The sequence below is a fragment of the Oryzias latipes genome, chromosome 18 (assembly GCF_002234675.1).
Source record: "Oryzias latipes chromosome 18, ASM223467v1".
Classification (NCBI taxonomy): Eukaryota; Metazoa; Chordata; class Actinopteri; order Beloniformes; family Adrianichthyidae; genus Oryzias; species Oryzias latipes.
The window spans coordinates 12,728,121-12,755,886 of record NC_019876.2 but is presented as its reverse complement, the minus strand read 5'-3'; the positions used below and the strand labels follow the sequence as shown (position 1 = coordinate 12,755,886).

The 27,766-nt window shown below is 38.7% G+C and overlaps 1 protein-coding gene across 3 annotated transcripts in view; it reads left to right on the top strand.

Moving 5' to 3' along the window:
- LOC101171284 (sodium/calcium exchanger 1) overlaps positions 1 to 27,766 on the top strand; it is a 137,843-nt gene that overhangs the window by 97,016 nt on the left and 13,061 nt on the right. For all 3 annotated transcript variants that reach the window (XM_023965840.1, XM_023965839.1, XM_023965841.1), the window contains exons 12-13: positions 23,485 to 23,591; positions 27,449 to 27,573. In XM_023965840.1, the coding sequence (XP_023821608.1) occupies positions 23,485 to 23,591; positions 27,449 to 27,573 (232 nt within the window). The remainder of the gene's footprint in view (positions 1 to 23,484; positions 23,592 to 27,448; positions 27,574 to 27,766) is intronic.

Genomic DNA, 27,766 nt, shown 5'->3' with positions numbered 1-27,766 from the left:
CCATGCCTCTACAACCTCCACAGGCCTGGACAACCCAAATACCCACAGCACCCGCATGGCTCAATCCCCCTTAAAGGTGCAAATGACTAAGGTTGGAGGTGCAGATGGAGTGGGGCGGTCGGTTTTAAACTACATTTTGGCACACAATTATTTGAAATTAGTCCGTTCTGTCTTTACACCGGAGAGTAATTACAAAAGACGGAGATAACCTACAGCTGATGCAGAAAACGAGGCAGTAAAGTGGAATTGCCCCACGTTTGCATCAAAAGTCCTTTGACATGCGCTATAAAATCATCCTAGGAGTAGATGGTCAGTTGTTGAAGTGCATGACTCCAAACATGCGTTGGGTTCTGGTCCCTGCATGAAAAACTATGCTCATGGGTGATGAATGAACGCCGCAGAGGAAAAGTGATGAGCCGCTTCCTGACTGTTCCACCTCGGGGTAATCTGGCATGATACAGACACACACACGTGCACAGTCACACGCACACACACACAGAGCGATGTCAGGGAGAGTCAATCACTGATAGGTTGTGGAGGAGAAGATCTGACTCACACGGGCTCTTCATCTCCACTCACATGTCCCAACCTCCTTCCCATCACACTTCTCCTTCCTCTTTCCTCCATCTGACTTCATTTAACTCATTATCAGTTTCATCCAACCGCCCACCCGCTGTCCCCCCGTGCTCTCTCTCTTCCCTCATTTCTTCACAGACATCAAGACTCGCCCATATGTCTCATTAACACTCGTTTACGCTTTTCAACACTCAAACATCATTTGCATCACCCTCTTTTTACCTTCTTTTTCTTTGAAATTCCCTGTATTGTTGGCATAGAAATAGCAGGTGAGAGCCACACTGCAGCATACTGCATACTGTGTAATCATTTTGCAACATGCAGGCTGTTTGTTTTCTATGTTCTGTGCAAACTGATGCAGCTTTGTGCAGACTGAAGGGCTGTCAAACAGGGGGCAAAAATCAAACGCATCAACCTACTGAGTGCAGTGGTTGGCACTCTTGCTCACAGCGAGAAGGCCCTGGTTCAAATCCCAACTGGGTCCTTTCTGTGTGGAGTTTGCACGTTCTCCTTGTCCATGCCGGGGTTTTCCAGACACTCTGGTTTCCTCGCACTGTCCAGAAACGTGATTCATAGGTTAATTGGTGTTGTTACGTTGGCCCTGGTGTGCATGTTTGATGTGTGGCCCTGCAACGGACTGACGGCCGCTTCAGGGTGAACCCAGCCTTTACCCAACTGTAGTTGGGTTGGCTCCAGCAACCCCAAGACCCTGAAATGGATTTGTGCCTTCTGAAGGTAATGGATGGATGGAAAACCTGCAAAAATATTATCAAATCGCAGCAAAGTTTATAAAGAAATGTTACATTTGAGAAATGTTCAACTTTGCTATCGACCAGGATAAGAAACATTGTAAGTACGATGAAAGATCGATCCTTTATTTTACTAAATTTTAGCCTCTTCCCTTAGTAACAAGAAGTGAATAATGCATACAAAATGCATACAGCTGAAAGTTTTTCCGTAGAATCTCAGGGGATTTTCTATAACAAAAAGAAGAAAAGACAAATCTTGGCCACTTACTTACACAACAATGCATAGTTCAACACAACTCCTATTTAGATATTTGGTTATACAAACAAATGCAATAAAAACATTTATATTATTTCAGTACATTACCGAAAATAATATGTTTAATTTTAATAAGCAAATTTTAAGTTATTTCCCAAGTTCAAGATTTTCAATCGGCGTTAAAGAGAGTTTAAAGGTTTTCATAAACAAACGGCACTTTTATAGTAGCTTTACAGCTGATTAAAATCAAATGTCTGTTAAAACAATTCTAATCACAAATGTCAGGTTTTGCGCTCCATGTTTTTAAATTATAAGCCGGGAAATTTACCAATTCAAAATGACAACAGTAGTTTTGGCTTTTATTAGTAAATATAAAAAAATTATAAATACATAGGCTCAATGTAAACAGAAATAAACTTCCTGTGACAAAGAGCTGCATGTGAAAAATTCAGTAAAACCTTTTTCAAAATGCCAGCTTTTCTTTTGGTTTTATCTCCGTAGCAACCGTTTTATTTGTTGGTCACCTCAGGCTGACAAATACATCTATGTCATTTTAAGCTGAGTCGGCAAAAGAAAACATCATTTTGGATTTCCTTGGCAACAGAGTTTAACCACGCTCACTCGTCTAACGTGTTCCTATCGCATGTTATATCGTTTTGTTCAGCTTGAGCCAGGGATTCATGTATGAAAATCTCCCAATATACCGGTAAAAAACGTGCAAGCTACAGGGAAACTTTGGCGAGCTCGCGTGACAAACGCTGTTAAAACTCGACATACATTAAAAATGAAGTAGTTTGTCAGTGATGTTCAAGGAGTCAGGGGGGGTGAATGAAAACCGTCCTATCAGTAAGTTCAGATCTCAGACCTTATAAAATCTCACTTTATTATACAAATAAATTAAAGCATTTCATTTCCCTAATGGAGCTACAAGTTATTAAATCACTTTGCTTGAGGGGCAGTTTTAAACTGCTTTAAATGATGAAATAACACAGCGGAGAAACTTTCAATTATATCAATAACGGGTCGAAACTGCAGCAGCAGAGGATGGACGGCGGATCATCCTTCACCTTCCCTCTGAGGGAACCGTGATCAACGCCTCCCATGACCTCCTGCTTATAAACACGCTTGCACGGCTATCGTGAGTGATGGAGAAAAGATGAAGCGGTGCACGCAGGGGATGCAGGAGGGAGAAGGGAGGCGTCAGAGGGAGATGAATGGGTTTTAGGAGCTAGATGCAGAGTGGAGCCAGAAGGAGGGCAGTGCTGACTTAAGGTAGGGGTGGCGAGGGCTGAGGAGGAAAACTGATTAGTCACTGGGAAAACAGGGAAGAAGAAGACGTGGCACAAAAAAATAGGGCCAAATGACTTCTAGAGAGAGGAGAAAAAGTAAACAGAATGGAGAGAAGAGGAGGATGAGGGGCACATTTGGTGAAGACCAACTGTTGGCACCCTGGGTGGTAAAGGAGGGATGGGAGAGAGGGTGAGAGTGAGGGAATTGGCAGATTTTGTCTTGCCAGAGGCAGCGAGAGAAAGATGCTGTAGACTTGAGCCGTTGGCAGGCAGACGATGGCATGGCGTCGCACAGGACCTCATGTTCCTTTAGCAGCCAACGGTGGATCATCAGAGGAAGGTTTCTTCTTTGTTTAGGCTTCTGAATGAATATCAAACCTCTGTTCGTCCTGACGCAGTGTGAAACCCAGAGAGCAGATCAAGGTTTAGAGGAAGGATGGTCGCCACATGGCCTCTGAATCATTATGCAGAGCTCCATGCTGCTTGTGTGAGTTCATGACTTTCAGAGTGACTTTCTACCAAAAGTAACAGGAACAACATATCATTTTAGGATATACCGCTATATGTTTTTTAAGTTTTGACAAGCGTAAATGGATTTCTTTCCCCTGTACCGTCTAAATCATCCTACCGCCTAGCATGCTAACAAATACCGAGAAGCTTAAAGTAGACTTCAGCAAATAATTAACTTCATCCATGAAAATAAAGTTTCATCAAAGTAACCCTTGTGCTATCCTAGGCACTTTAACATTGACAGTTGGGTCATCTAGACCCACTAGACAGTGCTCTGAACCTTTTTTCTTCAATGATTTGTGATCTTCACTGGTGTCCATGGATTACATGATATCTTTCCACCTTTATCCACCTTTGTCATGGTAGGAAGAACACGTCAATGTAAGGGTGGGGTCATCTAAGATAGCACAAGGGTTAAAGGGTGTCATCTGGATATCGTATGATCGAACTCTGCAACACAAGCTGGTGTTAAATAATTGATATTTAATTGATTTCATGCTACTACTAGCATACATAATACAGAACGTGTACTAAACAAGATGAGGCAAACAAAACAAAAAACAGGTGTGAGGAAGGCAGATATATATATATATATATATATATATATATATATATATATATATACATATATACATATACATATATATATATATATATATATATATGTATATATATATATATATATATATATATATATATATATATATATATATATATATATATATATACATATACATATACATATACATATATATATATATATATATATATATATATATATATATATATATATATAATAAAAACGTGTTAAATTTCAACAATGGATTTATCTATTTTTTTGTTTTTTTTAATTTGTCCTGTCTAACAGCTAAAAGCAAACAGATAAGAGCTGAAAGCCTTTTGTGATGGACATATTTTACTTTTACAACAGGGGTTGGATTAAAAACTAAGAAAGTGATTAAAAGATGAAGCTTCATGAAAGCTTTAAGGGGCCTCTGCTTTCCTTCAAAGCTTTGAAGCTTCAGTCTAAGTGGTGGGATAATTTTAATCAGTTAAATTTTTATTTAAAAAAAAAGAAAGGCTAATTGTTTTTTTTTTATTGAAACTGTTCCTGTGTTTTATAACTAAAACAAACGAAAGGAAATGTAACTTTATAGTTAATTTTAATTTTACTTTTTTTTTAAAGTAGTCTTTGTGAGTTTAAGTTTTTACCAAATTAAATTTTACACTCAGTAATACGGCTCATTGTAATTAATCGTAATAAATTATGTGATTAATCTCAGAAAATATGGGATCAATTGTGATCCTCTTAGAAAACGTGATTAATCCTCATTAATTTCAGTAAATTAAGAGACAATTGTTATGAATCTTAGTAACTCATGCAGTTAATTGTGATTAATATCAGTAAATTGTACAATTAATCTCAGGAAATTATATGAGTGATTGTGATTGTAAAATGATACTTATTGTCCATCACTGAAATAAAAGTGCTGATTAACCCTTTTAGCACCACAGCTTTCTTTGGCTCCAGTGTTGACATTTTTTCAACTGTTGTGACTCTTCAACCGTTGTCGTGTTCTGTAAGTCCAGCGGATTCTGAAGCAGAGAAAAGCAGCCTTGCGCTAGTAGTGAAGTGCTTATCCAATCAAAGTAAATCAGCCAATTTTGCTAGTTATAAAAAGTCACATTATTTGTTACACCGAAGTGAAAAGCCGCTTTTCTTCACGTTGGATTTAGCTGATTCACGTTGATCGCACAAATGGTTGTAGATTTATAGTATGTCAAAGATTGTGTTATTTGGCGGTAACATCTCTGGTGTTAAAGGATTAATCACAAAAGCAACTATGAGTTTTAACCTGTAACCCCTGTGCTATCTTAGATGACCCCACCCTTACATTGACGTGTTCTCCCCACCATGACAAAGGTGGATAAAGGTGGAAAGATTTCATGTATCAATCAATCAATTTATTATTTGTATAGCACTTATAAAAGCCAAGGCAACCAAAGTGCTTAACATAAAATCAACTAAAATCACAAACAATACGATGCAATAAAGAAACAATAGGAATAAAACAATAAAATCAATTGAACAATAAAAGCAATAAAACAATAAAAGAATAAGATTAATAAAATGAACAATGAACAAGCTGGCCCACTAGATATGCTCACTGGAGTTAAAAGCCTGAGTAAAAAGATGTGTTTTTAAAAGAGTCTTAAAATTACTGACAGTTCTGGCAGACCTCACAGAAAAAGGGAGAGCATTCCAGAGTTTAGGACCTGCAACTGAAAAGGCTCTGTCTCCCCGAGTCACAAGCCGAGTCCTGGGAACCGCTAAAAGCATTTGATCTTCAGACCTAAGGACTCGACAAGGACGATAAACATGCAGAAGCTCAGAAAGATACTGAGGTGCCAGACCATTCAGACATTTAAAAACCAAAAGCAAAATCTTAAAAGTAATTCTAAAAGACACAGGCAGCCAATGAAGTGAGCGTAATATCGGTGTTATATGCTCACACCGTCTGGTCCCCGTTAACAGGCGGGCCGCTGAATTTTGAACCAGCTGGAGGCGGCGGAGCAGAGACTGATCTATACCACTGTACAGAGAGTTACAGTAGTCCAGTCTGGAAAAGATCAAAGCATGAATCACTTGTTGCAAAGCGTGAGGAGGAAGATATGGCTTGACTTTGCTAATTAGCCTCAAGTGATAAAAACTAGACTGGACTACAACACTGACCTGCCTGTCAAATTTAAAATGTCTGTCAAGGTTTACCCCAAGATCTCTAATGAATGGAGCATCTGAAGGGTCCAGGGGGCCAACAGCACTACAGCAGCCTGTCAGCAGGTCAGTCTTTCCAAAGACAAACACCTCTGTCTTGTTTTCATTTAGACAGAGGAAGTTAAGCTCCATCCAAGACTTGATGTCTGCTAAGCAGTTCTGCAATCTGTCGAGAACATCCGCTCCTCCAGATTTTAGGGGAAGATAGATCTGGATGTCATCTGCGTAGCAGTGGAATGACACGTTATATTTCCTAAAAATGGACCCCAGTGGCAGCAGATAAAGTGAGAATAAAAGTGGGCCTAAAACTGAGCCCTGGGGTACACCATATTTGAGCGGAGCCTCTGAAGAAGAGCACTGTCCTAGTTGGACAGAAAAACTCCTGCCACATAAATATGAACTGAACCAACTGAGTGCTGTGCCCTTCACACCGACAGACTGCTCCAGTCGGGATAATAAAACACTGTGATCCACTGTGTCGAAAGCAGCAGAGAGATCTAAAAGAATTAAAACAGTGGAGGCCCCAGAATCAGCAGCTAGAAGCAGGTCGTTACACACCCTGAGGAGAGCCGTTTCAGTGCTGTGGCAGGATTTAAAACCTGACTGAAACTTCTCGAAGATATCATAATTTGTTAGATGCTCCTGCAGTTGTAGATAAACCACCTTCTCTAAAAATTTGAAAGAAAAGACAACTTGGAGATCGGCCTAAAGTTTGATAGAACATTGGGATCCAAGTTGTGCTTTTTCAAAAGGGGGTGCACAACAGCATGTTTAAAAGCAGCTGGCACACACCCCGAGACAAGAGAGGAGTTAAGGAGACCAACTATCCAGGGGCCAATGGTATCAAAGACCTCCTTCAGGAGTCTGGGGGGAATGCAGTCACCTGGGCAGGAGGAAGGCCTCAGGTGTTGAACTATCTCAGAGATCTGGGAGACAGTGACAGGCTCAAACTGGTCAAAAATAGCAGGTGGGGGCGTTAAAACAGAGGGGTCAGGGGTACAAGGAGAGGGTAAAAACCTGACAGCACTGACTTTGTCAATAAAAAATGTTAAGAACTGTTCACAAAGTAAAACAGAAGGAGTCAGACAGGATAAATTACCAGGACTTAAAAGAGACTTTAAAGAATTAAAAAGGACCTTAGGCTTGCTGATGTTCTCAGACACAACATTTGACATAAACTGGGTCTTGGAATTTTTTACAGCAGCCTGATACTCAGTCAAGGAGTTTCTAAAAATCTGTAATGAAACATGAAGCCCGTCTTTTTTCCATTTACGCTCCGCGCGACGGCATGAGCGTCTGAGCGCGCGAGTATGGTCATTAATCCAAGGCTCCGGGGCCGGTTTACTGCGTTTAACCTTATATGGAGCAATGACATCTAAAATGCCCGTGCAAACAGAGCTAAAATCCCCCATGTAATCCATGGACACCAGTGAAGATCACAAATCATTGAAGAAAAAAGGTTCAGCGCACGGTCTAGTGGGTCTAGATGACCCAACTCCCAATGTTAAAGTGCCTAGGATAGCACAAGGGTTAAACTGCTTCAGAGTTGAGTAAAACTCTTCACCGGCAGTAAAAGTGGAGGTTCGTGTAGTGACATTTCTCGCATGGCCCACTTCTGTATGATCGGCCCCAGCTGATGAAACCATGAATTTACAATGAGCGCCATTAAAACATACATGAGAAAAATGTCTATGACGACTCTCATTCATCCAGGTTGATTCCATCATAGTTGAATTGACAAAGCCTCTTGGATAAGAGGTGAAACTTCTTCTAACTTTAAAAACTAAGTCCAGATGACAACCTGTAACCCTTGTGCTGTCTTAGATGACCCCACCCTTACATTGACGTGTTCTCCCTACCATGACAAAGGTGGATAAAGGTGGAAAGATTTCATGTAATCCATGGACACCAGTGAAGATCACAAATCATTGAAGAAAAAAGGTTCAGAGCACTGTCTAGTGGGTCTAGATGACCCCACTCCCAATGTTAAAGTGCCTAGGATAGTAGGGTAATAGGGTTAAACCTACAGACAGGAAAAAGACGGGAAGACTGAGTCACTTCAAGTTTTTTCTGTTTCTTTCCAACAAACATCTCTACTAATATTTTTTATTTGAACCTTATTCAGCTGTTGTTTCTTTAAAAATGTTTCCTCCATCTTCGCTCAGAATTGAAAAATCCATCAGTCATCTTTACTTGTATTTCTACTCCTCCCTCTGTCAGTTTTTTCCTCATGTCCTTCCACGCACGCATTTCTTCCCTCTAAATACATAATTCACATCTGCTGAAAAGACTCGCACTGAAGGAATAAGTGGCGGGGAACGGGAGCTACATCATTAAAACATCAACAACATCTTTTTTTCTTTCAGAAACACGATGACAAAAATCCAGTCTGTCATTTTGCACATTTATTTGCGTCCATGGGAACCATTTCAGCTTGAAGCTGTTTCGTGCACATATGAAACCTTTAAACACCAAAGAAACTGGACTGTTGTACTCTTGCATAGGGGTTTCATGTTTATCTGTCGCCGCAGGAAGTTATAGATTAACAAAGTGTTATATTTTTTCTCAGAGTTCATCCTAAAGTCAGCTATTCTCCACAGATTTGGAACAGTTTTGTTGTTTTCCCCTAACAACACTTGACTCTGGGGCATTTCTATGTAGCTATACTGCTTTTAAAAGTAGTTTGCTGATGTCATTTGATGCATGAAAAATGTTTTTGCAGAAAATGCAAATTCTGTCTTCAGAAATATTTCTCAAGTCTTTGAAATAAAATATGCACTGGTGCGTTTCGTAAGACATTTACAGACACAAACCCATTAACGCCAGAAATGTCGCCAGCAACACCTAAATAAGGTGTTTTTCCACACTGTTTAATCGTTGGATAGTTTTGATTTTAGACATGATAAACACTGTAAATTATTTTAGCGTGTCACAGACGGCTGGTTCCAAATGCAGCAGGTTTATTAGCTCAGCTAAACGTCCACAAAGCAGAATCAGGGTCAAGCAGGCAGGAGTCGATATCAGGCATAACATCATCAGAAGAGAGACAAGTTAGTCCAAACCCAGGTAGGGGGCAGGCAAATAGAGTCAGACACAGGGTCAGGAGACAGAAGATCAGGTCCATATATAAAGTAAAGTAAAGAAGGCAGAGTGGCACAAACAATACTTTGCTCTGAGCTTAACTCAGTGCAGTGCTTAAGTATGCTGTGGTTGATGAATGAATGAGTCAGGTGTGCGGCATCCAGGAAGTGTGCGCCAATGACCAGAGGGGGAGACAGAGCTCTGACTTCTGACAGTAATAAGTCAAAACAAATATTAATAAAAATTGAGTTTAGCCTTAGCTACAGAAGGGGTTTGTAGAAATATACACCTCATGTGTCTGAAGCTACAAACCCCCCCCATGGTGACGGTAAAATCTGTCTAACAAAAAAGACCCTCAGATCGTATCTATTTGCTCTGCTGCTGGACAGGACAAAACAAAAAAGAAAAACCTTTTCATTGAAGCGAATCTAAAGAAGCTAAATATGTCATTTTTTATGTAATCGCATGATAAATTCAGTCACAGTCGTCTGATTGTGACTCACACAATGGTTTTAGGAATAAGATGTCATTTAATGAGGAGGTTTGATCCTTTTGCACAAAGAACTGATGTCAAATGAAAGCGTTTTAGTAGAAAAAAAGATCAGCTAACCTTCTGTTGAAGTTGTTTTGTCTGACATTAACACACCAGAATATCCACTGTGAGGGATTCTGAAAGCTGTCGGGCTTGATGGACCCTTTTCATGGTTCAGTTCAGTGCAGTCATGATGACTGACAGGAGAAAAAAATCCCTGGTTTTTGTGACATGAATTGACTCACAGAAAGAAGGAAAGATCCATTTGCATTAATCAGTGCAACATTTTGCAGTCAGACTGGTTAGTGGGAGGCGGCTGCTGACAGGAGAAAGGTGCTGATTGGTGCATCAATTGCGTGGTTGGACCTCAAAATATTCCGTTAACAAAAAACATTTTAACTGCTGTACATTTTTTATTACACATAGACAGATGCAAAACCGTGTTTAAACTACAAAATACTTTTAATTTGAAATTAGCTGAGTGCATTTTAAAAAATGTGTGCTTAAACTGGATTATTTTGTGCTGTTTTTTCTGTAAAGGTCAATCCAGATAAGTAAATGATATCAGCCCGTTCACATATGGTGTTATGAAATAATAATTCATAGTTTAGAAGAATTGCTTGAGTCTCTTCGGCAGATTTCTCACTGTTACATAAGCTCTTATATAAAGTGTGGTTGAAGGCCCAGGACCAACGAGCTGCATCTAAAAGCTCTTAGATGTTAGTCTATGATTCCCTCGTCTGCCGAGCTGCAGTTCTGTCATCGTCGCTTCCCGGGCTGGACATGTGTTTGTCGAGCAGGACAAGCTGGGCTGTGATGGCGGACATCATGAGGCTCAGCGGCGTTTTCTCACTAATTCCCATCATCTTCTGTTCTTTTGAAATCATGGCCTCAGATCTCAGAAGCACATATTTCTGCAAGCGTCAATTTTTAGGGAGAAAAAAGCAGTTTAGAACCAAAAAAAATGGACAAATATTGTCTTATTTTGCCTCCTTAACATGTAAAAACAGTGCAGAAACATGTTTTCCACAACTGTGACAGCATTTGCCCTCGGTGCCGCCCTGCTGGATAGTTGCGTGTCTGCAGAAGCTGAACATCCCAGCTGCTCATTCACGCAAACGAAAGCCACCGAGGCTGTGGCTGCAGGAGGCAGAAGACGTCAGGGAGAAGTTGTGAGGCTGAAATCAAAGCCTTGTTAGCGTGTAGAGCACATGCCCTCCCATTGTTTCCTCCCTTTCTGCCCTCTCCGCTGTTCTTTTCTGCCCTTTCCCTCCATAATTTGATCAACGGCGCTGCCTTGTCTTCCTTGCTTCTGCCTGAGCTTTAAACACTCAGCATTTATTATTTTCTCTCACTCATTTCGTCCTTGTGGCCTTTCTTGAATTCCCAGTGAGTCACAGCAGAGAAGTGAAGCTGCTCTGCATTACAGTGTGGAAATGCCAGCAGGTGACAGAACCCAATCTGCTTTTATTTGCACATTTTACAGCAGATTTGAAGACACTTGTAAATTTAAATTCAGTAACACTGAACATGCTGTAAAAATCGAAAAAACAGTGGAGTGCAAATCGGTCCTGCTCTTTAAAAATTAAAAACTTCACAAATTTCTGGAATATAGGTTTAAGTGCAATTTTTCTTGTTTCCTCCAAAAGGCAACACCCTATTTAAAATAACATTTTTATTAGTTTCAATTATTTCACACGGACATTTATTAAAAGATATGATTTGATTTAATCAAAATTTTAAGATGATGTATTAATATAACTATATATATATATATATATATATATATAAACTTGTAAAATTCTGAGAATAGTTTTTTAATATTTTGAAAATAATGTCTGAAAATTTTACAAGGAAAGGGTCGGGTAAAATAAAGTTGTAGAATTACAAAAAAAGTGAAGCAGATTAAAACGCGTTTGTTCCATTATCTTTGTTGAAACCTTTCAAAGGCTGAATATAACATTTTTTTGGTAAATTTGTGACCTTTCTTCTCATAATTTTAGTGCTTTATTCTTGTAAAATTGTGACTTTTTCTCTCATAATTTTACAACTTCATTCTTATGTATTTGTATATTAGCAGACAGTAAGTTTTTTGGAGAGCATCTCAGATTTTGATATTTGTAAGTAACAAAAGCATGTAAACCTGCAGTATAAAGTCTTTTAGATGTTTTTCATGTGTTTTAGTTACTTTGCACTCAGTTATGTGAAACACGGTGGGAGTAGCATCATTATCAAAGATCCCCTCATACTACAAAAATTAAAAAAAGGAAGGAATATATCCATAAAAAACAACACCTGCAGTTCCATGAAAAAATAATGATAGTCTAACTGAATACCAATAAATTAGCAGATAATTTATTTGTTGAATTATAAATCATTTTTTTATATTTGTACTGTATATACTGTAGCAAAAGCACGTAAACCCAATATATAAAGTTTTTAAACAAGTTTTTCTGTTTTTTAAAAGACTTGCAAAAGACACGATGGTAGTAGCATCATTATTTGGGCTCAAGGATCCTATCTAATACTAAAAAGGAGAAAATAGTGACAAAATGTTGACTGTTGATGCACATCAGCTTATCAGAACATTTTTCTTGGAAATTAAAGGTTTGACCACCGCTGCATTTCAACGCGTAGCATTTATGCTAGCTAACATCAGTGCACATTAGTTTTTGAAATGTCTTTGTAATTTTCGTTTTTTATTTTAAACTCTACTCGGACTGTACTCGATCTAAATCTCTATCTCATTCTGCCGAAACAAGAGAAGATTTTCTTCTCCTGTTTTTCTTTTCATGCTAATTAGCCAGCAGGCTGATCATGCTCTTGTAAAAACTGCCCTCAGATTATAGAGTTAAGTGGAAGCAGGCGCCATCAGATCCCTTCATTTGTATTTATCAAACGCCGTCACCTCGGCGGGGGTTATTTTCTGTTGGTAACAGCATGAATAATGGTTCCGCTTTCTGTGGTGGAGGCTTGAGCTGCTTCTGCTCTTAACCTTCGTGTTGTGCTGGTGTCTCACCGTGTTTACCCCAAAGCAGCATCTGCACCAGATGTTACACGACAGCAAACAGCAGCTGTGTTCAGAGCTGTCGGGTAAAAAGAAGATTTTGCGCGTGCATTACCTAGACTCTTGTAAAACTCCAATTAATATGAATATGTTTGTGTTTTTAAATTCGATATTAAAGTTCAGGGATAGAAACTCACTCTTTGTCAGTGTTTCTCCTCCTAATTTTTGCTCATCTTCATCCTCTTGGTTTTGCATTTTTCATCCTCAAATCCTCTACTTCAGCGATCCATCTCTGTCTGCCCACGCATGTCTGAGGTTCATCTTTATTACTCAGCACAGCTGGAGACCACTTAGCAGGTGCGTGGGTGACGCAGTGCGAGTGTTGTGCACTTTCTCATTAAGTGTTGTGCGCTGTCATTAAGAGAGCTAATATCTCTTCTCTTTGGAGATGCTTTTTTGTGCTGGCTTCACTCTTTCGTCTGTTTGTGTTGGTGCTGCACAGACCAAAACACCAGGGTGAAGAAACCCCCCCATCCTACTGCTGCAGTGGAAATGCGTCATAAAGAAAGTCAACTTATTTAACTGAAATTCGCTGATGGTTTCAGAATGTACTGGTCTCGGATATTTTTAGTTTTAACAGTTTACTAATCAGTTTGGTGATCTCTGAGACGGACATTTTTACTCATACTGTATGATTCCTCACCTCAACTGCTATTTTGAAGCTTCTGCAGACTTGTTTTTTTTTCTTTTTAAACAGCAACTATTTGGAATAAATGTAACAAAATATCTAATAAACAGAATGTAGTTCTGTTAAATATACCCAAAAAGTGGAAAAGCCTGAACATTTCTGTTGTGATGAAACAACAAACAGGTTTCTATGACATGCTGCCTTAATGTGAGGAGAACCTGAGAGCGAAAGAGTGCACAGGCACTAAAATCTGACCTTTAACCTGCTGTAAATGAGGTCATCTAATGTGAAATAATGACCAAAGTCTAGACTTATCTAAAAGCTTGTGGCTTCTCATTTGTATGGCAAAGTTCTGCTTTAGATCACCAACGCCGATTGGAGTAAAAAATCTGAGGCGATGATTACTAATGAGGTTTTTTTTAAACTCCAAATGTAAACATTTTTGTAGCATTTTAACTCTTTAACACCGGACATGTCGCCGGCAACAGCAAAGTAGCACACGCTCTTTGAAATACCAAAACTGTTTGACCTTTCATGAAATCACAATATAATTCCAACAGATTCTGACGTGGAGAAAACTGGCTTTGCACTGATGTGCTACACTTTACACTAGTAAAACCGATGTCCAACACTGTGTAACAATTTGCAGCACTAAGATTATAAAACTGATATGCAAAACTTAACGGAAGTAAAAGCCAGCTTTCCCAGCATCAGTATCAGTTGACTGTTGATTGCGTGAACTCTTCACTGCTGTAAAGTGTTGCATATCAGCGCAAAGCTGCTTTTCTCCACTTCAGAATTCGCTGGAATTACATACATTTTGTGAATGGTTGAAGGATTACAGTAGTTTAGAGAGCTAAAGCTAAAGAATTACAGAGCTAAAGCTCAGGTGTTAACCCTTGTGCTATCTTAGATGACCCCACCCTTACATTGACGGGTTCTCCCTACCATGACAAAGGTGGATAAAGGTGGAAAGATTTCATGTAATCCATGGACACCAGTGAAGATCACAAATCATTGAAGAATAAAGGTTCAGAGCACTGTCTAGTGGGTCTAGATGACCCAACTCCCAACGTTAAAGTGCCTAGGAAAACACAAGGGTTACAAGGGTTACAAGGGTTAAGGCTAAGATAAGTTGATTGTAGTCGTATCAGCTTCTTTACACAGAAAGATATTATCTTCTTGTGAAAGTGCCTCAGTTTTACTTCTATAACATGTAAACAGTAGTAGAGGGAAAATGTACTTTTAAGTCACATAGGAATCCAGCCTGGAAGTGGAAGCACTGACGGTGTTGCATAGCAGGGCTTTCTGTCTGCCTTTTGAGGGGGGTTTATTAAAAAGAGAAGGATGACTTTAACACCCTGGGGGGATAAGGGAGCTGTCAAGTTGGTTCTGGTTCTAGGTGACCCGTATCAAGTCCAGGATGTGTGATTTTGGAGCTGATTGCTCCTTTGAACTCAGCCAGTGTAAAGGCCCTTGGGGGGGCTTTTATGAAGTTTTCTGTCACCCTGAACGTCCACCTAAAAAGACAAACAATTTATTTTTAAATCAGAAAAAAAGGTGGGATGATACTGAGTGATTGGCCCCCTCAAAATTATGATTAACTTTTTATTTTTTTCCCACTTTCATTAAACGGAAATCCTAGATAACAGCTGAATCCTTATAAATATTTATGACCTGTTCAATGTTTCTTCTCCCCTTTTACAGCAGCTACCCTTGAGGTTAGCTATACTCATTAACTAGTAGTTATTAAATTTGAAGACTATTTATGTAAATTTATGTAAAATGTCAAACAGGACAGATCCTAAACCCTGACTCTGCCCTCCATGATCCTGCACAGATTTATGTAACAGTCCTAAAACTTTAGCTTTTTAATTACAGGAGGAGGAATACATATTTCCAGACTGTGATTTGAAATAAAAGAACCAAATGGCAAACAGTTACGGTCACATCATTTTTGTGATCAAACTACTTGTTACTGTTAATATTAACTAATATTCACTGAAACAGCTCAGTGTTTCTGTTTTGGTTCAGTTTTTTTCACAAATGAAACAAACTAAATTCCATCAGATTACCATCAATATCTAAGCATTCCAACCAACAGCCCATCTTTTTTTAGCCTAACTGTAAAAAAGTGAGCTGATTTTCAAAAACAAAGAAGTTTATTTAAGTAAACCTCTGGAGTGCCCTTTTTTTTCCACCTGCTTGTCAAAGTAAATAAACCAAATAATGAAAAACATAACTTATTGAATAATTTTAATATAAGATTTTTCAACACCAGTATTTTGTTATCCCCTTCAAGTCTGTTTAGAAATGGGTTTGTTTCAATGCCCTGAGTGCTGAAGGGTGAAATGGGCTTTTATTTTTGACAATTTTCAGGCTCTACTAGAAAAGGAAAGAAACAAAGGAAGGCAGGAAATCTATCTACGCAACTCAAGAACATCATTTAGCTGCTGTGTGATTCTCTCTCATGCTCTCTGTCCCAAAAAAAAAGTGGAGTGTTGTCTTTCATCGCATAAAAACCACAGAAATATAAAGAGTGTGTCGAGGAGCTGCAAATCAAAATAATAAATCAAGCCAGAGGAGAATGGAAAGAGATCCAGAGAGAGCTTTGATTCATTAAGTAATGCACTGAGGTTCCTGTAATCCAATCAACAGGAGGCTCTGTCAATCACCTGTGGAGGAACCTCATGCAGACAAACACACAACAATGCATTTTATGCAATACATGAGTGTGTTTGTGTCTGCGTGTCTCTGTTTATGTGTGTGTGTTTGGTTTTTTTTTGTCCCTGTGCGAGTGTGTGGGTATTTGTGTGTGTTAGGGTTTGTGTCAGTCTTTTGACAGATTGGGGGGTTGAGATTCCCTCCTGACTGAGAAGCCTTTTAGAAACGAAGTGTCAAAAAGTAAGAGTGTAGAAAAACAGCGTGAAGATGAAGAGCAGGCAGGGAGAAGATTGGTCTTCATGTTTGTAGATTCAGGAGGAAAATGGTCAGTCTTGAGCTGTTAATTCCAAAGGTGGCTTATCAATACAGCTTTTGAAAAACTATCCAATAAAGTAATTTTAATACTACATCATCAATGGTTCTGCTTTTAGGAAAAAAACACAAATAATGTTCGAGTAATTCCTCAATTTTTCTTTGAGTCTTAGTTGGGCAGAGGGGAGCATTGATTTAACATCAGTTTATAGACTGATGTCGTAAAACTAAACCAGAGACTGATGGAAGATTTTATGATAAATTCTGCTGTGAGTTTCTCAGACGACCCCAAAGGTCCAAAAGCTTTAGCTCTGCTTAGAGTTATCCCACAAACTGCCAAGGGATAAAATGAGAGCAAGTTGGATTGTCTGTTTTCCCTCTCGATATTTGCCTTCAGATTGCATCCAAAATCTAGCTTATCTGTAAAAAATAAAAATAAATAATAAACAGGGTTTTAGTTTTTACAAATCTAAATTAGTTTGAAAACTGACCAGATGGATGAACAGAAATAGGGACACAGTGTTTCCTGCTCCAACTGATTTAAATCATTAAAGAAAATGATCAAATACTTTGAAAATAAAGTGTCCAACTTTTAATTGAAATCTCTCTTCAAATTGCATTTTTTAATGAAGGTCTACTCACGTATAAAAACAAAACCTACGTTTATGGCCAGCATCAACACAACCTTTTTCAGTTGAAGTAACAAAATGACAAATTCAACATTAAATGTGTTTTTGTTGGGATTTCTGTTGGAACCATCACTTTTTAAATATTGGTCCTTAAAGTTTCCATTTATAATTATTTCTGTTCTCCACTTTAAATTCAGGATATGATTCCAGCAAACTAGTGATTTTATCCAACAAACCTTCATGCATAGGTTTTCAGTATCGTTGTATACTTGTTTTTTTATTTATTTTACTGTTTAGACTCAGCTTTTTCCAGAGAGAACTTTTTGTTTAAAGTTTCGTTTACATTGCACCTTGCAATCTTCATTCTACTTTTATTGTTGAAGTCTGAGACTGCTGTAGACTCTTAGCTTTCTGGGACCCTGTTTCAGCACAGATTTGTCCAGAAAGAACTTCAATAAAGTGGGAGGGCTTGAAACACAAAGAAAGAAAGGTTAGATGAATCAAATTTATGTGGCTAAACAGAAGGGGAATCATCAGAAAATGGATCAAAAGTGAAGAAAACATTCAGAGCTGTGAGTGTTTTAGCCTTAGTCAAACGTGTGTGAACTCATTTGTTTGTTTTTCATGCTCAGTGAATGCATACGTTGATCGTGAAAACCTCCAGGTGTTGCATGTTTTCGTGCTCACCACGGTTGTGTTCACTGAGCTGAACTGCTAGTTGGTCTTGATCCACAATTTCATGTGTTCGTTTTGAATCATGAGGCAGGTGTGAGCGCACGTGACGACGCGCTGGCTCATCATGCAGACATCTCAGCTGAAGTCAAGTGCAAGTTGTGAACATGAACTTTGAGTTGACGTCAGGTTTTGTGGTCAGTTTCTCTTTGTGTGAACAAAAAAAGAAATATAAATAATTTTAAGGAAAAGCCTGTTTATCTCAATAACTGAAATGTTGCATTTATTGGTGGTTTTTAATTAGATTTTTTGAGATTTTCCAATTACAGTTCTGCAGATTTCAGAATCAGATACAAGTTAAACTAGTGACTCTGGTTTTTGCCTTTTTGTAAGTTGATTACTGCTTTTGACACCTATAATGTTTTATTTTATGCCTTTCTCTACTTCCCTATCTTTTCTGGGGTTCTACAGGCCGCAATTATGAGCCATCTGTTTTATTGGTTGAATGCTTTAAAGCATTAGTATAGTATCTTCCGCAATTTTTTGGCGCTTAACTCCTTCCAGAATTTCTCAGCTATTTAAACCATTAAACTATTAAAATGTTCAGCTCTTTAAGCTTTTTTCCAGTTATGACTTTTGGTCCATTAAATCCTTGAACTTTTTGAGATATTCCAGGATTTCCAGGATTTTTCCCCACCATTGAAAAACATGGGGAATCCTTGAAAATCTTTGCTTCTTTCTGAGGTGCAGAAGCTCGCTGGTTCGAGCTCCGGCGCTGGCATTTTTCACAAAAATATCTTTTTTGTTATTGTGCTGTTTTCACTCAATTTATGGTCAATTTATGGTTACCCTTTAAGTTTCATTTTTATTCAGCGATATAGCATTCAACCCTGCATTTTCTGCTGGAAGCGCAGCTCCTTCCAGTTTTAATTTGCTTCCATTTACTTAGAAAAAAAGGAATTATAGTATACAGTACTCTGTAATACTACTAGATGCAAAACAAATTTTCTCTTAAATGGTAATAAATCTGTTGAGATTATCTTCAACATCTCTAAAGTTAATTAATTATGCTGACATTTTTGTTGAGAAAGAAAAATGATATAGAGTAAATCTACATACCGGTAATTAACAGAGGTATTATGATTGTGTATTATTTTATTCTGAAAAGCCTGGTATTTTAAGGATTCATTTTTTTTTTTTTTTTGAGAAAAATTGAAAAAGAATAATGAGCCAGGTTGTATCCCTATCAAAAATAACATTTACCTGCAAACAGCCAACTACTGACTATGTCTGTAAACATAAGCTTCCCAATCTATTAGGAAAACAAGTTTACATTTCAAAAATAAAGTGTTTCTGAAAACAGTCAGAAGAATTTCAGTAGATTTTTATTATTGGATCGATACAGATAAACTCAAATTATGCAATTATCGGCCGATACAGATACTGAAAGAGACATCGCCCATCCCTCCATATAATACTAACACCAAAAACGACACAGATCTAAATTGTAGCCGTGAATTAGCATTTTTATTTATAAAACGTAACTATTTCGTGACCACATTGAAACCTCTTTCAAATGCTTTCATCGGAACCTCCAAGAGTTTGACCATCAAATTACTTCCTCTATAAGTAATTGTTAACAGCTGATGCTCCCTTTTTCTGTTTTTTTTGCCTTAAAAAACTCTGAATTTTCAAAATGCTTTTTAGTCAACGTTAAATGAAACAAATGAGGCCAAACTACTTTAATTCAAGTGTGATAACGGGTATTTTTAGCCTGTTTAAACTTTCTGAGCTGCCTTCAAAGACTTTAAGGATTAGTTCTTGGTTCAGGTTCTTGGTTGGAATTATGAAAGCCTAGAGCAATAATGCGAATGAATATTTCAGAAACACTATGTCTCGCGTGTTGTTGTGCCCCTGAGTGACTTCAGTGTGGACTCTGTCTTAACTGCTCACGTCTTAGACAAAAGCAAAGAGGCATGAGCCAATGCTCATGCTCTGGGCTTCTCCTTTCGCTTCTGCCTTCTTTCCTTTCTCTGCAAATCATTTAGTTCTTTTTCTTTTTTTCTTTTGGTATTATCTCCCTGTATTTGCAACACCCCTTTTGTTGTTGTCTGTTTCCTTGCAGAGCATGTGGTAAATGAGGTTACTGATAGAATATTTTGGATGTATTTCCCCCAAACCATGGCAATTTACTGATAAAATCCTTTAATTGAAATTATTTTTTGTTTCCAGGATAACTTTACAGCAAAACACAGTACTAAAGATAAGTTCTTCCTCCTAACTTACCAAATATTTAAACGTCTTTATGTTTTTGATGTTTGTCAGTGATTTCGATAAATAGCTTCTCAGGTTCCAAAGCTTCGGCTAAAGCCGCTTTTCTCCGCATCGGAATCAGCTGATTCGTGTTGATTACTTCAATGGTCGAAGGGTTATGGTGTTTCAAATACCGTATGTTTCTAGTTTTAGAAGTTAAAAAAAATATCCAAACTATTTTGACACCATTACCACTGTTCCTAAGGCCTACCAGAGTTAGCTTGTTTGGGACAAACATACGATACCGGCAGTCGTCACCTCCAGAAGTTCTCTGACGACTCGGCCATTGTTGGGTGTGTGTTGGGGGGAAGGCGCTGGAGTACAGGTCAGTCATCATGGACTTTGTGGACTGGTGTGAGCATGATCACTTGTGCTTGAACACCAGTAAGACAAAGGAGATGGTGATTGACTTCCGGTGAGCATCCAGGGCTCGGACATTGAGGTAGTGGACAGTTTTAAGTACCTGGATGTTCACCTCAACAAGAAACTGGACTGGACTCACAACACCGATGCCCTGTATAAGAAGGGCCAAAGTCGCCTCCACCCTCTGAGGAGACTGAGGTCCTTTGGAGTGTGCAGGCCTCACTTAAGGACTTTTTATGACTCTGTTGTAGCCTCTGCTATCCACTACGCCGTGGCCTGTTGGGGTGCAGGCAGCACAGACCGGGACAGAAAGAGGCTCAACAAGCTGGTCAGGACGGCCAGTTCTGTCCTGGCCGGTCCACTGGACTTTGTGGAGGACGTGGGTGAAAGGAGGATGTTGGCCAAGCTAACGTCCATTATGGTCAACATCTCTCACCCACTACATCAGACAGTGGAGGCGCTGAGCAGCTCCTTCAGTTGCAGACTGTTACACCCTCCATGTAGGAAGGAACGATTCCGCAGGTCATTTATCCCAACAGCTGTTAGATTGTGCAATGCCACAATTTAAATATGCATGTACAAACCAGTTATCATGCATCCATAGCCCATCCGAATATTGTCTTTTACTTTATTTAATTTTTTATTACATATAACATATGTTATGCCGTAATAGTGTTCTTGTTGTTAAATGTTATTACTTTTACATTTTTCCACATTTTTAAACACCCTTTCATTCTTTTTGCACATTGCTGTTGTTCTTCTGGTTTCTATATTTTGCACTCAACTGCTGTAACAATTGAATTTCCCCAAGGTGGGATCAATAAGGAACATCTATCTCTCTATCTCTATCTCTACCACTGTGGAGGTGAGCTTTCACACCTCAAAAGACCCAAATAAGCAAGAGAAAGAAATTCTAGACTGGACCAAACGAGGAGAGAAGCTACTGTTCAAAAGCGGAGTGGACTTCCTTTTGTTTGCACATCTGCACAAACTAAAGCAAATATAGAATTATTTTAATCCTGAATCATTTTGTACGAAGCAGGAAGTGATATGATGGGGATCAAACCAACAACCACAAGTTCTCTCTGCTTCAAAGCAAATAGATTTTTTTAAATGCTTTTAATTCTAATCTGTAATCGGAGCTTGTTCGTGTTGTTTCTGATAGTTTTTTCTCGCTGAAATGTTTTACAAGGTCAACAAATGCACATCTGGAATGAGCAAAAGCTTAATAAAAAGCAAACCCTGTGGATACGATAACCAGGACACATTCAGAAAGTGACCTCCAAGCAGGCTGGAAGGCAGAATATTAAAAACTGCTGCTCTGGTTATTATGTTATCATATTTATTCTGATTAAATTTTACCTTTTGTGAGGAAAAGCCCAGAATGCTGCTCCAGCCTGAGCTTATTTTGGAGTTTACGTTTATTGGAATCAGATCTTTTCTTGCTTTCATGAGGACAAAAGTGTCTTTGTGTGTTCTTGATGGTATCAGCGACCTGTCCAGGGTGTACCGTGCCTTCACCCAACAGTGTTCGGGTGAGGCTCCTGCAGCCCCGTGACCCCATAAGGTATGAAACTGGATAAGAAAACAGATGGATGGCTGAATGGTATCAGGTATATTTATAAATCCAGTGGCTGGAGGAACTGACTAAAATCAGAGGTTAGAGAAGCTTTGAAGGGTTCTCTCATCCGCCTGTCCTCCCATTTTCACATCTGTACTCAGCTGCAGGCGCTTCTCCTCCCTTTTTAAGCAACATTCACACTGTGGTCTGCAATACACATTCAAGCAGCTGCTTCCAATGAAAGGTCTATGTCAATGTGCATTTTGAATGCACAGTTTTTATTAAAAACTCTTGCATTCACCTGTAGCTACGCAAGTTTCTACGACCGTTTTTCTGGGCTGATCGGGGACTCAAATTTGGCAGTGACATGATTTAGTTTATCTGGTGAACTTAGACATGCCAAAAAGTCTGATGACATCTCAGTTTGTTTTTCAAATAAAAATAAACCAAGGCCACTCCGCTGACATGATGGAAATCCATATTCGCCATTCCAAGAATGCTAGCAATGAACCAAACTATTTCCATTTCATACCCGAATCTCTAAATTTGCACCTTTTGACATTTCATACAATCCTCCTCCAACAATAGGTCACGGACATGTGATAGTAAACTGTAGAAGAAGAAAAAGAACCTCCTCCCTGTCTGTCCAGTGTGAACACCGTGGACTACACGCACGTTTTTGGACGCACGTCGAATGCCCGCTGTGTACGTAGCTTCATAGTTTCATTTTTGCCCAACCAAAGTTTTTGAAATTCTCCTCTATCTCTTCTTTCTCCACTTGAGTAACAGCGATGGATACAAATTCAGTCAGAGGCCTTGACGGGACAGTTTTGTTGTCCATGTGACACAAAGAAAAACATTGAACCTGTTGTCCAACTGTAAAGACAAACATTTCTACACAGGTCCTTTGAAAAATAGTTTGAATGTCTAATGGTTTTTCCTTTGTAGGTATAAATGTTGTTTTGGCCATCTGGAATAAAGAGAATCAAAGCACGGTAACAGTGGGAAAAAAGAAGAAATGATCATGTTGTCATAGAGAGTTTAAATACAGCTCTGTTTAACATAAATGGAACCATGCTGATCACAGTAATTAGCAGTTAAACTCTTGTGAATGTGTGTGTTTTCTGCGTGCATTTCTGCGACTGCAGCAGATTGGATTCATTTTGTTCCACTGCTAACTGATTTTGATAACCCAAAGCCGCCTCATTTTGAGGTTTATAGAGTTACATTTGTGCACACAAATTCTCCCAATTCCCCTTTGTTTGTAAAAAGCCGCATAGGCAGCTGTTCATTGGATGAAATGTTGCAAGAAAAAAAGAGATATTCAGATCTATCTGCACAAATTAGTTTTTCATAAACAAATGAGTTCAAAAGAGTTCAAAGTTGGAAGCGATTTTTTTGGAACTTAACCTTTGTTACTGCTTTTTCCTGTCACCTTTTAAACTTCTTGACATAAATCACAGAATAAACACCAAATGGTTCTTTCATGTTGTTCTCTCTATTCAGGAAAATAATCGAAGTGAAGATTATTGATGACGAAGAGTATGAGAAGAACAAGGCCTTCACCATTGAGCTGGGGGAGCCCGTTCTGCTGGAAATCGGACAGAAACACGGTGAGTCCGTCAGCCTTACCTTTGTGTGTCTGAAGCTCAGCTTTAACATGTGGAGCTGTGAAGTTGTTTTAAAATCTTACATTTTAGCTCCAGCTATAATATAAAGTAAAGAGATTTTGAGATTATGCAGAACATTAAATGCCTTTAATCTTTTTTTCCCCAGGACTTTCTGGTAATTTCCCAGAGGTTAAAAGTTTGCCTTTAATTTCCCAAAAGCTAATAATACTTTCTCTAAATGGATTCAGTACAAAAGTATGGCCATAATCAAATATTTCAGTCAGGCCTTCCGCTTCTTTGCAACACTCTGCTGTGGAATGACCCACTTGATTCTGGAGGTCAATCAAGTTCAGGCCTGAAAAATCTGTTTTTTAAGAATTAAGGGAAAAATTTTATCGTTTACCTCAAATATTTTCAAGACACGTGTTGCACAACTGATCTGTGTTGTTCTTTTTTATAAATAGTTTGGTCTCATTTGTTGTTTTATCCACAGAAGTCCCGATTTGAGTCATAAACAGAACAGACTATATTAGTAAATTAACCCAAAAAATGGTATTTTCAATATTTTTTAAAACATATCTCTTGCATATAAATCCAAAACCTGGACTCAACAACTTTTTAATTTAAATGCTTACATGCAAAATATCTGTTGTTATCTTATTAGCCTGTGATTGAGAATCTTTTTTCTGCCAAAATAACCTAAATCATTTGTTTGGGAAAGGAAAGTAGTAATGTAGAACCAAAATGCAGAGAAGTAAAGGCAGACAAAACAGCTAAATAGTTTAATAAACAACACTTAAAAAACAAAAAACAAAAAGGAAGAATCCCAACATGCTAAAACTAAGACCTTACTGGCAGAGATGCAACCTAGCAACCCCCTTAGACCAGTCAGTCAGGAATGAAATCCTCCAGGTCTCACCCTTGAAATAGGCGAGAAGAGGAGCGCCCCTGTGCTACCCTTAGACCTGTTAGACAGGATGAGAAGCTTACTGGTCTCACTTTGGAAATTGAACAGGATATTCCTGTGCTAGGTAGAAATAGACCTAAACTTAATGGTTTCACCCATAAAACAGGCAGGAAGAGGAGCCCCCCTGGAATACCCTTAGACTTGTCACACAGGAATAGAAATCTCATGGTCCCATCCTTGAAATAAACAGAATAGGACCATCCCAGTGACCCCCTAGACCTGTCGTACAGGAATAGGAACTTCCATGTTCCACCCTTGAAATTGGCAGGAAGAGGAGCACCCCTGTAATCCCCTAGACTTGCCGTGTTCCAGTGACCCCCTCAGATCTGTCAGACAGAGTAAGAACCTCTTGGTTGCCCCTTAAAACAAGCAGGAAGAGGATCGTTTGTGTGACACAATTAGAAACAGCAAATAAAGGAGGGTCTTAGGTACGTTATTGGAAGAGAAAAACTTTAAGGTAACATTGAAGAAACTGGACAGAAGACACCTCTTGGGCAGTTGAAAAAGTCACTGCAGAAAACATTTTCTATTTAGTCGTGTTTATGTAAACCTTAACCCTTGTACTATCTTAGATGAACCCACCCTTACATTAACGTGTTCTCCCTACCTTGACAAAAGGTGGATAAAGGTGGAAAGATTTCATGGAATCCATGGATACCAGTGAAGATCACAAATCATTGAAGAAAAAAGGTTCAGCGCACTGTCTAGTGCACAGGTGTCAAACTCAAGGCCCGGGGGCCAAATGTGGCCCTCCATGTCATTTAATGTGGCCCGCGAAAGCATAAAATTTTTTAATTTCTTAAAATGAAAAATAAAAATTGGTGTGTATTTATTCATATCTAGGGGGAATTTAACTTAAACTATGGGATTGGGCAACTATACATTCAGACTTAAACACTGTCCATGTAACCAAACCTGACAGAATCAAATTTATAAGGATTGATGCTAGAGTAACAAGCAAACATTTGTTTTCTATGCAACTGTAATTGTCACTTTAAAAAGTTATAATAAATAAATAATCAGTTATTCAACATGAAAAAGAAGTTACATTTATTTTTCATTACATTCAGTTACATGTAAAAGTTATATCCGGCCCTTTGAGGACAGCCACTATGCTGATGTGGCCCTCGGTGAAAATCAGTTTGACACCCCTGGTCTAGTGGGTCTAGATGACCCAACTCCCAATGTTAAAGTGCCTAGGATAGCACAAGGGTTACTCATGAGGAGAAGCAGAGTCGGAACTGAAGAGACGTCTTTGTAAAATTAAGTTAATGTTATAGCTTCAGGCAGATATCCTGCCTTTGGCTAAAAAAGCATATCTACCTCTGGGTTTAACTAAACTCAGATGCGATCTCTAATCTGTTTTGGGATTGTGAATAAAAGAAATGTTAAAGCCCCTCTCTCACATTTTCCCCTGGTGGGGTTCAGGTCTGCAGTCAGGATGTTAGACACGAAGAAGCAACAGCCTGGGGCGTTTTTATTACAGACAGCTGTAATTGGTTTTATAAGCATGTCAGAGAGCCGGCAGACTGACATTTCTACACTCTTAGCAACACACAAGCTGCACTTTTCAATTAGAGCAGCTTTGAACTGATAACACTTGAAAGAACAACTGAGAGCAGAACAACGCAGGGGTGATTGCTCAAAATAGTTCTCGCTGAGAGGACTACAGTATAAAAATGTCATCCATGTTGAATTACTTTTTTATTTGACAGCAGAATTCACATATTGGTTAAATTACACAGAGATAAACAAAAACTGAAGAGATAAACTCTCTAGTAACGGAAACGTTTGAAAACGCACCTTTGGTGCACAGGTAGAGCGGACGACCTCTGATCGGATATGGTTCCCAACCTGCCTGCCCGTGTGTCGAAGTGTCCTTGGGCAAGACATGGAGCCCCACGTTGCTCCTGGTGGTTTGGCGCCAGTGTTGGGCAGCGGCGCCGCCATCAGTGTGTGAATGTGTGTGTAAATGGGGCTTTGAGGGTAGTAAAGTGCTATATAAGTAAACGCCGTTTACACCATTTTAAAATTACTGAAGAAAAAAGTGACACAATCATTTAGTGTCTTGAAATCAGTGGTGTTACCATGAAAACCGACTTTCTCAGCCCTCAGAGACATTACACTGAATTTTGTATTTGTGCACGACTTTAACCCTTTCACACCAGAACTTAAGCTCCAATGTTGACATTCTTTCGATTACCATAACTCTTTAACCGTTTATACAATTAATGCAATTGTGAGGCAGAGAGAAGCAGCTTTGCGCTTATGTTTAACACGTAACTCTTGCAAAGCATTTATGCAGTACTCCAATTCTTCGAATCTATTTAAATTGGATCTACCCTTTGTTTTCTTTCTTTTTTTAAAAAAAGAAGGTTTTCATAGTATAGTAACTTTTTGTATCTAAAAAGTTCTTTACAAATAAAATGCATTAATACTATCTCAAATTGTTTTTTTGCAAATATTTTTGGCATTATCAAATTAAAGCAATTCCAACCCAAAGATGTACATGGACAGCAATACCAATATTGACATTTGGGTAGATAAATCAAGCACAACTTTGCAAGTAAAGCAACCCTTTTCTTTATAACCTGTTTAAATCTTTCTCAGAAATGACGATCCCTTGCAATGCAGAGCTTTTGCAGAATAAAATAAAACTCAATCTTAATGCCTCTGTCCGTCACGTAGATTTACTCTACATCTAAATAATTAATTAGTAAGTTTTAATCATTTCGTGGCAACAATTGTTTTGTTCCATATCCTCAGACTGTGTCATTCAAGCGAGCCACCTTCATTTGTTGTCTCACTCAATCGCTTGCCTTATGAAAACAGTCCTGCTTGTTTGTCTGAAATGAAGGAACTTTTCCAGAACCTTTGCTCCATGATTCCTCAGGTGACTCCAACGAGAACAAGCCGTTGGTCGGAGCAGAAGAGGAGGAGGTGGCCAAGATGGGCTGTCCCAGTCTGGGCGAACACAAGCAGCTGGAGGTCATCATAGAGGAGTCGTATGAGTTCAAGGTAACTAAGAATGTGTGACGGTTGACCTAAAAAAGAGAAAAAAAAGTGACCCTGAAAAGCAGAGAACATCTGAGTTCCAGCTTTATGCTGCAGGATTGAATAGACTTCATGAGTGTGCAGCAAAAACTGCACAGTAATGCTTTCTCTGGGGGGTTGTTGTTATCAGATGTTCCAAAAAAAAAATTATCAAACA